The 12,501-nt window shown below is 35.4% G+C and overlaps 1 protein-coding gene across 1 annotated transcript; it reads right to left on the bottom strand.

The window, feature by feature from the left end:
- Positions 1-9,479: 9,479 nt before the first annotated feature.
- On the bottom strand, positions 9,480-12,182 carry LOC125664246 (uncharacterized). Its single transcript, XM_056152564.1, has 6 exons — positions 12,014-12,182; positions 11,756-11,799; positions 11,446-11,592; positions 11,081-11,186; positions 10,873-10,931; positions 9,480-10,743 (listed from the first exon to the last, which is right to left on the bottom strand). Exons 1-6 carry the CDS (start codon positions 12,097-12,099, stop codon positions 9,602-9,604), a joined length of 1,584 nt encoding a protein of 527 aa, XP_056008539.1. The 5' UTR covers positions 12,100-12,182; the 3' UTR covers positions 9,480-9,601.
- Positions 12,183-12,501: the final 319 nt, after the last annotated feature.

Raw genomic sequence — 12,501 nt, 5'->3', positions numbered from 1 at the left:
AAATTACTTTGTTAAACACCACTCTGATTCCACGCACAAGTACTCTGAAGTTGAAATAAAAAATAAACTAGAGCTCCTCATTGACAATATCTTAGTAGTCTTTGGTGATCAGGTCTTGTAACAGTCTGTTGGAATCTTCATGGGCATGTATTGTGCTCCTTTGTTTGCTGACCAGTTTTTATATTCTTATGATGCAAAATGTATCAAAAAATTTCTACTTCAAAAGAAAAATTCTCTTGCTTTGGCCTTCAATTCGATATTTAGATATATCGACGACGTTTCATCTATTAATAATAATAATGTTCATTCTATATATTCCCGTGAACTCGAAATAAAGGAGACCATATATTTGTCCAGTTCAGCTTCATACTTGGATGTTTTATTGAAGAAAGACGTTAACGGCAAACTAACAACTCAACTTTATAATAAACGGAATGATTTCAGCTTCGCCATTGTCAACTTCCCATATTTACATTTTATGTAGATATATTACATTATCACCTGCATATGGTGTTTATATCTCTCGACTAATTCGATACGCAAGGGCTTGTTCTACGTATAGTCAGTTTTTAAATTGAGGCAGGCTACTGACAAGCAAGTTGATGGTGCAGGGGTTTCAACGGTCTCGTTTAAAGTCAGCATTTCACATATTCTGTGGTCGTTATAACGATCTAGTTTGCTAATACAGCCTATCCTTGGGTCAACTGCTGTGTGGCGCGTTTCCTACCGATTGTTGGGCTGTTCTTGGCACACCGAGGTTGACTACGGATAACTCCGTTTACCTGATCAAAATATAGGGCTCACCACGGCTGGGTGTGACCGGTCGACAGGGGATGCTTACTCCTCCTAGACACCTGATCTTACCTCTGGTGTGTCCAGGATACGTGTGTGCTCAATTATCTACCTTGTATTGCTTGTGGGAGTTATGAGATTGATCACTATTCTTCACCATTCATTAGCATTGGATCTTTATTCTTCCTGAATTCTTTTTAACTTATCTGAAAAAGGATTTTATTGCTTTTGGACGAAAATATATGCCAATTGTATAATTTGTTTTACCAAAACGTTTGGATCTTGCTATTTGAGGAAATATAACTCTTCCATCCGTAATTTCAAAACCAACATTTCTTATAATTTTTTTTTTATATATGGCTGTATAAAAATGTTTCAATTTTACCTTTTCATATCATTATTATACATGTGTATTTTCTATTTACAGAGTTGGTACAGATTTAACCACCAGTTTTCAAGAAATTGAAGTTTGATGTTTAAAAAATCTTTTTCCAGAAATAATTACGAAAAATATGATGACTAAAAATATTGTTCTATTGTATTTTAATTCAATCATCGTAAACAGGAATACGTGCACATTAATTATTTCGACCGGCTGAAGTTGAATGTGAATTTCCCGACATGAATTGTGAAGGACTGCTCTGAGATTCGGTGAAGGCGTCAGTCCAAATATCCAGCCGAGAGGAATCTCAGCCGAGATGACGGTCATGGTAGCTCAGAGGTCAAGGCGTTCGCTTCTTCACCGTGGGCTCGAGTGTTGCTCTTATTTAGCCGTGTAAAACCTAAAGGGTAAAATAGGTGGTCATCGCTCCATCTCCAAACGCCCGGTGTTTGGAAGAGAGATTCGTTGGTCTTCAGGATGATACATTTTAAACGGGAATGCAGTGTATTATGACAGGCATTGACACGATAAAGAATTCTCACTATTAGTAGCTAGTGATGTTTCAAAGAAACAAACCAAATATTTTGTTGAGAGCGACAGCATTGTCATCTCCTTTCTTGTTAAGTGATTTGAAAAGTCATAGTTTACCCATATGTCAATGGCCTTTCGTCACACTCCATGGGCGTGTAGGTAAAACCTCTTTGTGACCCACTTTTCCTGGCGGGAGACTCTTACTTTTTACTTTAAACTGAAATATTTCTATATCAATGTCATCTTTCATGGGCATATCTCTCTCTTTCCTTGTTTGAGATAGCAGTATGTACTGGTTCACTGTTTCATCTATCAGACTTTGGCGGACGGCTTCTTCCTCGGTTTGTATTCTCTCTATCTCCTGTGGACTTTCCTTGTTATCATTCATTTCAATGGAGTCATACTCACCTACAACTTCATCTGAATATTGCACAATCATGGAGGAGAAATCTGCTAGCCCTAAACATAACATGTTTTCAGGATGATAACGGCGAAAAGACAATACATTATATGCAGACTGTTGAGATAAATGGCTGTATTTCCCACCGTTGTTTTCGCCTGCATCGCTTTTATCTTCATCATGGTGACTGTTTTCAGGAATGGTTTCCTTAGACGGAAGCTGAGGCTTTGTGTCATCTTCCATGCTGCTTGTAGTGCATTGTTCTGGTTCCATCCTGGAGAATCGTAAGTCAGTATAGTCATCTGAATTAGTAGCTTGTCCTGGAACCACATCGTCACTTTCACTGGATGACGAGTTTCTATGAATCTCATAAGGATTTTCGTCGTGATTCTCTGTGTAGAAAATGAAACTTTTTCACCATTAAAGATAGGTATGTTTGATTGGGGTTATTATTTACCCATTTACAAAGTTCGACGTATTGGACAGTTCTGAAAGTATATTCCTCTGCAATGTATTTCATTCACACAAGAGTATATTTACCATGTACATTTTCATTCATACTTTAAATGATCTGTTTTCGAATTATTAACTGAAGATATCATACCTGGATGAGTAATATCATTCTGGTTAGTCTCCTGATTTGAAACACTTCTTTTTGAACACCTTCATGAAATAGATTATATTTGATAATCGAGTGTCAAATCATTTTAGCAGATCCCGCATTGTATATTGTTTTTAGAGAGTATATTATAGAAAAAACTCTTACCATGACTTAAGGTAAATCATGAGGCCGAAAATGCCCAAAGTCGTAAAGGACCCTACCAAAGTGTACCCTACATCTGTCCAGACACGTTTGTCGTCCTTAGGTTCTACAGCATGAAAACAAACCAAGATAATGCCTTATGTTTACATCAAAGAATTGCAACGTTTCTAGGAAGAATTTCTTTGAAACTTTGCGTCCACAGATGATCAGTTTGTATGTAAATGTCTTTGACTCTTTTCATATTTCAGTAAGTATTAGTACTGGATTTACAAAATCAAATTAGAAGAACATTACAAAACGAAACAAAAAATGCATTAGTAAGAATTGTCATATCAGAAAGATTGCTTTGGAAACTACAATTGTATTGCATCGCATTACCGTTGACTCTGTCCACCAAACAGCCATACTTTTTGTCGCATTTATTAACGGGACATTCACACTCTGACAGACACAATCTACCATAGTATCCACGGACACAGGTTCCGCTACAGTTAACTCCATATGTACCAAGCGGACACTCTACACAAGAAAGACTAAACTAAATACTGGACACATACAATGTATTCAATCTCTTTGATCGTAATGTTTGGCATGATGAAGACAGTACGAGAAAAAATCTTACCGACACAGGATCCATTTCGATGTTTGTAATAGTTGAGACAGCATCTACACAGTATAGAATATGTAAATTATTCTGATATGATAATGAGTTTCCCATATGACAGTTACATAATTACATGGTGATAAAATTAAAATTCATTCGCCAGATACCTTTCATCGCATATTTTGCTGCATCCTTGTGTAAGGAAAAGGTATAAAATCATTAAATGAAATATTCCCTGTTGTAGTTCCATCCTTGCGTTTTTGAAAGTGGTTTCATTCGGACTATGCGTGTATATCAAGCTCTGTGTCAAATAGATATAGTTGTGTAACGTCATTCACCGCTTAATATGTGACCACTTTCCAGAATTATGTCCCTTTCCCATATGCTGTTAATGTTTTAGACGGAAGTTGCACGTTTTATATAATGTTCTATTGATTCACGGAAGTTGTCTACATTGTATAAACGGAAGTATCATTGATGTAAACACCAACCTTCCTTTACCATCAATAAGAATAGTATTTTCTGGATTCCTAGTACATACATATCGTTCATTTATAACAATACAATACACTTTATTATGGATTTCATGTAAGAACTGCTCTGTGATATGAATTACTTTAAATGTATTGATGAAAAAGTTTTCCGTCCTATTTTCCCTATAATTCCACCATTAAGAAAATAATTGAAAGAATCATATACCACCATCTAATTGTGTTTTAAAATAATTCAACAAATAATTTCTCTTATATTCATTTTGTATTCTTTATAGGAGTTATAAGATTGATCACTGTTCGGTATCTTCACCTTTCATCAAAATCCCATAATTAGAGTTTTTTAAATGGTGCATTGGAATACATGTACATAACAATGAAAACAGCAACATTTAATTCAAAATAACTGTGAGTTTGGGTTAGGTAAATTTACTGTGAAGAATTCAATTGACTGAATGCCAAATTAAAAGTGAAATGGTTAAGAGATGATTTAGATATGAAGGAGGAGGACAAGCGGTGACTTAATGCATGCTGCATTGTTTTGGAGGAGACATTGAACACTGGTGGTGTCGTGGGAATGGTAAAATACGACTCGACATGTGTTAATGTGGTGCAAGGGGACTCATTCGTGGACGATGATGGTTGATGTGTCGACACAGAAAAGGAAGGATGGGCAACTGTAGCGAGTGCGGTACTCGGTTGGTATTCAATTTGGAGACAAAATTAGAACGAATAAGATGCATTCTAGAGAAAAGCAGTCCCAAGTGCTTAATGCAGGTGAAATTCCATACCATATTTTTTTTTTAAATTAAAAAATCACACGAATTTTTCATCCAATCAGCATCGTTGTTAAGTCAACACTTTAAAAGTTATTAAATGATAATCTTGTAATAAAAGAGATCAATGAAAGTACACCGTAAAAAAGATGATACTTGTGCTTTGATATATTCTGCATTTGGAGGACGTTGGTCATTTCAGTGCCTTGTGTAAAACGTCTTGTCCTGAGGTAGAGACAGGTCGTCCCGAAATCAGTGCCTTGTGTAAAACGTCTTGTCCTGACGTAGAGACAGGTCGTCCCGAAATCAGTTCCTTGTGTAAAACGTGTTGTCCTGAGGTAGAGACAGGTCGTCCCGAAATCAGTGCCTTGTGTAAAACGTCTTGTCCTGAGGTAGAGACAGGTCGTCCCGAAAATAGAAAGGTTTGTCGTCGGTCATTCTAATTTTTTTTTTTCATAGTAGAACATCTTCGGTTAAATAAATTTGTACTTCATCACTTTCATTATAACATGATCTCTTGAATATTCCCTACGCTGTGAAAGAATGAGTTGCAAAGTTTTCAACATAAACCTTACATATTTTATATACGAAGGTAGTTGGTGATTAAAGAAAAATGTGGTTATGGGTTCATAAGTCATAGGTAGTTATTGATACCCACTGACTAGTAACTCGTTACTTAAAAATGAAAACGCTGTCTTCTTAGCCAACTACTTGAAACTGAAAACTATTTCAGGGGTTTTTTTTTTCCATCAAAATTTATAAACAGCTGGTATCACTAGACATGGTATCCTTAAGCGTTTAGCTGGTTTCCGTAATTGTGATATCTGATGAATGATGCAATATCCAGATGTAAAATTGTCTGAATTAAACATTTATAATACAAACACCTAACTACTTTAGAGTGTCAAAGGAAACTCGAAATTTAACGGTCATTCCACTGACTACGGATTACTCCATTTGCCTAATCGGGATAAAGGGCTCACGGTGGGTGTGACCTGTAGACAGAGGGTGCTTAAACTCCTTCTAGGTACCTTATCCCACTTCTGCTATGTCCAGGGATCCATGTTTTCCAACTCTCTATTTTGTATTTTTTTGCTAGCAATGTTTGTTATATTTGCTTTTTCCTTAACATGTATAAACTGTTCTCGTTAAGAACATACGAATCCCAAAACATTTTGTTGAATTCTGTAAAAGTAATTGTAAATGTTTTAATATTGCTAAAAACCATATAAATGTGTCCCCATGAAGCTACCTTTAGTTTTGCATTATTCACAAATCTTTACTTGAAAATTGACGTGGAATCAGGTGCCTAGGTGTTAGGTGTATCCTTCGCAGCAATTGATATGTTCGTGTGAAGTAAAGATAAGGCTTGGTAGAATGTTTACTGGATCCTGCAATGTATCTTTGTTTGTAAGGGTTTTTGTGAAGTTTTGGAATCCAGTATAAGTATGGTAACTCCTATCCATTTGTGCCATTGATTGAGATGTCGAATGTTTTTAAAACGGAAACATTATTTTCCCTTTGAAAAGGGAACTTGAGTATATGTTGATTACCAAATGTGAAACCAAAGACAAGTTTGTTTTAAATACAGCTGTAATAATGAACCTTACAAAGAACGACAATGTTGTTACAAGTTACATGTATGTCAGCTGGAACCAAACCACATTCCTTATGAAACGTATCGAATTCTTTCATCACTTCTGGTTTAGTAAAAACAGAAGGATAGATGGCACACATTTTTGTTTTCATGAAAAAGTGAAGACAGCAAACAGTGATCAATGCCATAAATCCTATAAATAAAATAAATATCAGATTCATCAAAACATTTATTTTTAGAAAAAGTCAATATCTGTAGCACGAAATCTTTTGTGAAAACAATATGTCTATAAGTTTTATGAGATAAAAATGACGGAGAGAGTAAATTATACCTTGATCCATTCATAGTGAATTAGAGTTTTCCTTCTTGTAGAATTATAAAAATATTGAATACTCTCAGCATTTGTATGGTGACCTTTACATTTACTTGCATATTTTGAAATATCGTGGTAATTAAAATTTTCACCATGAGCTTTTTTTCGAAATTATATTCTGTTTGACTTTATATTTCGGAAATGTATTTTTCTTCTAGTTATTAATGTTATTCTTTATAACAGATATTTCTGATGCAAGGTGAAGATAACGAACATTGATCAATCTCATAACTCCTACAAGCAATACAAAATACATATTTGGGCAAACACGGACCCCTGGAAACACCAGAGGTGGGATCGGGTGCCTAGGAGGAGTAAGCATCCCCTGTTGACCGGTCACACCCGCCGTGAGCCCTATATCCTGATCAGGTAAACGGAGTTATCCGCAGTCAAATCAGTGTGCCAAAAACGGCTTAACAATCGGTATGAAACACGTCAGACAGCATTTGACCCAATGCGAGGTTGTATTGACGAACTAGATCGTTATAACGACCATAGAATTTGCGAAATGCTGACTTCAATCGAGACTGTTGAAATCCCTGTACCATCAACTTGTTTGTCAGTAGCTTACCTCCATTTAAAAACTGACTATACCCAGCTCTTGCATATCGAATCAGTTGAGATATATAAACACCATATGCAGGTGATAATGGAATATTGCTACACAAACATGGGAAGTTGACGATGGAGAAGCTGAAATCATCCCGTTTGTCATACAGTTGAGTTGTCAGTCTTCCGTTAATGTCCACTTTCAATAAAATATCTAAGTATGAAGCAGAAGTGGACGACTCTGTGGTGTCCTTTATTTCGAGCTCACAGGGATATATCAAATCGACATATGAATGAAAGCTATCATTGTTAATAGACAAAACGTCATCGATTTATCTAAAAGTCGAATTGAAGGTCGCAGCGAGAGATTTTTTCTTCTCACGTAGAAGTTTAGAAGTTGACAATGGAGAAACTGAAATCATCCCGTTTGTCATACAGTTGAGTTGTCAGTTTGCCGTTAATGTCGACTTTCAATAAAATATCTAAGTATGAAGAAGAAGTGTACGACTTTTTGGTGTTTTTTATATCGAGCTCACAGGGATATATTAAATCGAGATATGAATGAAAGTTATTATTGTTAATAGACAAAACGTCGTCGATATCTCTAAATTTCTAATTGAAAGCCATAGCAATAGATTTTTTCTTCTCTTGGAGAAGTTTTTGAATAAATTCTACTTCATGTAAAACTTTTACGGTATCAGTTTCAATGCACCAGATGCGTATTGCGACAAATAATGTCTCTTGAGTAGTGCTCAAGCCGAAAGTTTGGAAATTCAAAATAACAATAAACTTGTAAGAGCTAAAGGGAAAACTAGCGTGCCAAAAAAATAACTGAAGCCAAATTCTTCCAAGGATAAGAGCTATGCAAGAGAGAAAATCCTTAATTTTGAAATGAATTTCTAACTTTATCCCAGCAATTAAATAAACATCCATATCTTCAAGCTAGCAACAAAGTACTTAGCTACTGGGCTGTAGATTCCCTCCGGAACTAACAGTCCACTACCAGAGGCCTTGACCCAGGGGTCGTAATGTAAAACTTATATGGTACCAATTTTGATGCACCAGATGCTCATTCATATGTACCGGTATATGAAAAACGGTCAACTAACAAAGGAGCACAATTCCTGCCCATGAGAATTCCAACCGACTATTGGAAGACCTGATCACCAAAGACCACGAAGTTATCGTCAATGAGGAACTCTACCATATTTTTTTTTCAAGTTCAGGGTACTTGTGCGTGGAATCAGATTGGTGTTTAAGAAAGTAAGATGTTGGATTACCAATCACTTAATATGGATATTTCCTTTGTCCATTTTTGTTGACGAAGCAACTGTCTATGACGTCAAAAATTCTAGTCTTTAATTCATCGTGAGGAATGATCGTGTATAGTGTTGAAAAGTCATAGGTTTTGATGTGATTAATTTGGGAAAAGTTTTGCGATTTCAAGTTTACTGCAAGTTCTATGGATTTTTTTAGAATCCACATTTGATTAACACCACCTCTGGCATATGTAGTCGCACAGTAAGTTTGACTTTTCTCCTTCACAGCTGTTAATATTTTCGTGAGGAGAGCAGGTTACAGGATTCAGCAATGTATCTTTGTTTGTAAGGCTTTTTACGTAGTGATATAATTATTATAATTAATAAATGTCTTGACTGTATTTGTGATCGTCTTGCTCAATTTCTCTTAAATCTGTAAGATTTACTATAAACTCTAGCATTGTTCTTTTGGATAAATGTACTTCAGTAAAAAATATGTCCGACGAGTCACACATATTAAGCATGATATCCAACTTTACATTAGAACACTGTCCGCACATTTTTGTACATTATCAATTCTAAGTATCACCAAGAAGTATTGTATTGATATTTTGATCAATTTGTTTTTAATGTTTTAAACTTTAGAACCAGCTTCATTGTATTTTATTCCCAATTAAATGAAGTTTAACAGGTCCTCTGAAATTCGAGAGAAAAATAAAACTATTTCAGAAATAAGTCACTCATGGTCAATAAAAATTGCCGGAACTCAAAACTAATGAAACTGACGAAAAATATGCAAATTTGTGGAATAAAAGGGCACATGATTCCACCTCTGGTGTGCCCAGTGTTTCGTGTTTGCCCACCTCTCTGTTTTGTATTCTTTATCGGAGTTATGATATTGATTATTGTTCATTATGTTCACCTTTCACTGATCTCAATTAGCTGAGTAATAAGATTTTAAATGTGGAAGTTCATCACCGTCATTGTGATTTTATTGTCCTTTCGTTTGCACAAAATCAGCTGGGTTTATAAATTATGTATCTTGACCTTCCTCTAACACAGAGTACGAGAAATAGTCGTCCATTTAGTTACATTCAATGTGAATGTCGGAGTTTTCATTGTTTTCTCCAGACATTGAAAGCGATAGATTGTCTGCAACAATGTCCAGTTTCATATCGACAGTGGCACTACCTATAGAAAATGTAAGCGGCACGTCACTCGATTCCTCATTTGTAATGAGAACTTCTACTGATAATGTACTGGATTCAACGCAAGTAACACTTTTCTTCTCGGTATTTCTTCTCATCATTTGAGTGTACTCGTCTGATTGCCCGGGAGGAAGTATTTCACCAGTGTCTACCCTCTGAGGACTCATAGCTTCCCATGTTTTAAAGTTTTGAACTACAGGATCATCATCTTCACCATCGATACTGGCATCCGAATTTACACTGCCATCAGCTGTTTCATTCTTTGTTTCATTAGAACGTTTGGTATCCTTATCGTTGCCATGTTTAGAGCAACAGACTGCATCAACACCTTCCTTTGTCAGATTTGGCAAAATATCTTCATATTCCGGTGCATCTCCAATACTCCATATGCCGTCTGCCAAACTATATGCACGCGGATATAAAACTTCTGTATTATGACCTATTCTTACAGGTACATGTAGATTTAGATCACTTGATGTCGTCTTCAATTGATGTTTATCAGCGTCGTCTTTCATGCTCATTTCTTTCATTAGTTGAGATATATCTATATACTCATTTATTGTTTCATCTATCAGACTTTGGCGAATAATTTCTTCCTCTGAAAGTGGTCTCTCTTTCTCCAGCAATACATCCTTATCATGACTCACATTAATACAATCATTTTGATTTTCTATGTTATTAGATCTGTGACCTCTCATTGAAGATAATTCAACTGATTTCAACAGCGATCCATGAAAATGTCTACGAAGAGACAACACATGATATGCTGTGCTTCTATCGAAATGTTCATATTCCACTTCGTCGACATTGTAACAACTGATTTCTGTACCGTGAGGTGAGATGGCAGCGGTAGAAGATGGCATAGTATCGGTATCATTCCCTCTTGTCATTTCCGGTTGGATCCTGGAACCTTGCAGACCAGTATAGTTGTGTTGTACTTGTAACATTGATATTTCACCGTCCGTCTCACTGGCTGATGCGTCTCTACGTCTCTCATACATATGTTCCTGTTGATTTGCTTTGAAGAGAAAAGAATATATTAAATCAGATTAAATGAGGTGTAATCACATCTCGAGTAATCCTTATCTTATTTGAAGTTTGTTCTTATTTCTATAAATTGATGTTAGTAATTGTCCGTTTATCATACCTGAAGGTCTGGAGTTCAACTGGTCAATCTCTAGGTTTGAAGAGCTTCTTTTAGAAAACCTTAATGACACAAAACATACATTATGACCGAATTTCAAATTTATATCTTTTTGGTGAAAGATATATAAAAGGGAGGATGGAGTTTATAAATGAAAGTGTCGTATTTCATATAAAATTTTGTTTCTTCTCGTCCTTTCTTCTAACATTACCATGCTTTCCAGTAAAACAGCAGACCGACAACACTCATGGTCGTGATGGATCCTATTAAAATGTATGCCACATTTGACCACTGACTGTTGGTGTTTTGGGGTCCGGCTGGAGGTGAAAAAGTATCTCGTACACAAAAATCAGACATTATTATTAATTTGCTATGCAATGTTTTACATTAAGCACTTCAGAGTTTATTTGATTATTTTTAGGTTTTGCATTTTTTTGTATTTACCGGAAGTACCGTTACAATGTCAATACTTCTACAGTATTTTTTCCTATGCTTGATTTTAATACTTCAAATCAAAAAAAAGATCAGGTTTGCAAACACATTCATGGACAAATGTTCTACTTTAAGTAAGCATACCATTCCCTGTGTCTTCTTCCTTTAGACAGCCATATTTGTTGTCGCATTCATCACTGGGACATTCACATTTTGATTGACAAAATCTACCATAGAACCCACGGACACATGTTCCGCTACAGTTAACTCCGTGTGTACCAAGCGGGCACTCTATAGAGATAGATATTGTAAATGATTAAGTAAGGAGGGATGTAAGATATGACAATATTTAATCACATTTTATTCAGTCGACCTTTGATGATAATGATGATATACAAAGAGGAAAATCCACAAATGATATACAATCAGACAGACAATGAGAAAATAAGTTTACCAAAGCAGGATCCATCTTGATGTCTGTAGAAGTTAAGACAGCATCTGTTGAAATATTCAAAACCAACATAAATCTAATTAGAATAGGATGTTAGAGCAATTATATCGTGTTATTTATGCTAGTGAATCTAAGATATAATGTTGATTATAGATTAAAACAACATGTGCAGTATCACAACAATACTTATAATTTCACTACCTATGCTTAGAATTAACTTTTACAATAAAACACAGCTATGGAAATAAACATTAGACATACCCATCATTACATTCCTCGCTGTTTACGGTTGTAGAGAGTACAAAGATAATCAGATGAAATAAGATATGTCTTTCTGCGCCCACCATTGTCACGTTTTATGTATTTTGAGTGGTGATATATATATTGACAAAAAAAGACGTCCGTGTTTGAAGTTGCAAAAGTACATTTCTATAATGCCACTTACATGTAGGTCGAATTAGTTCAATCCAAAATATTTCCTTTACTCATAAATTAGGGAAATAGTAGTGGGATTTCCAGAAATGAAATCTGCCATTTGTTGTTTTACAGAAATAGATTGTTTGTATTTGCATTTTATCACACATGTAAATCTCTTCCAATTCCACTGAAGTCAGGATTGTCTGATATTTTTCTATCAAACTCCTCTCACATACTTGAATTCGAAAATGTTCTTTAATTTCTAGTTGAGTTCAAACATATACTTCATTGGTTTTGGATTTGTCGAATGTTGCAAGGTACTTACGATTGAC

Source organism: Ostrea edulis, chromosome 1 (genome assembly GCF_947568905.1).
Source record: "Ostrea edulis chromosome 1, xbOstEdul1.1, whole genome shotgun sequence".
NCBI lineage: Eukaryota > Metazoa > Mollusca > Bivalvia > Ostreida > Ostreidae > Ostrea > Ostrea edulis.
This window is presented reverse-complemented; position numbering and strand designations above follow the sequence as displayed.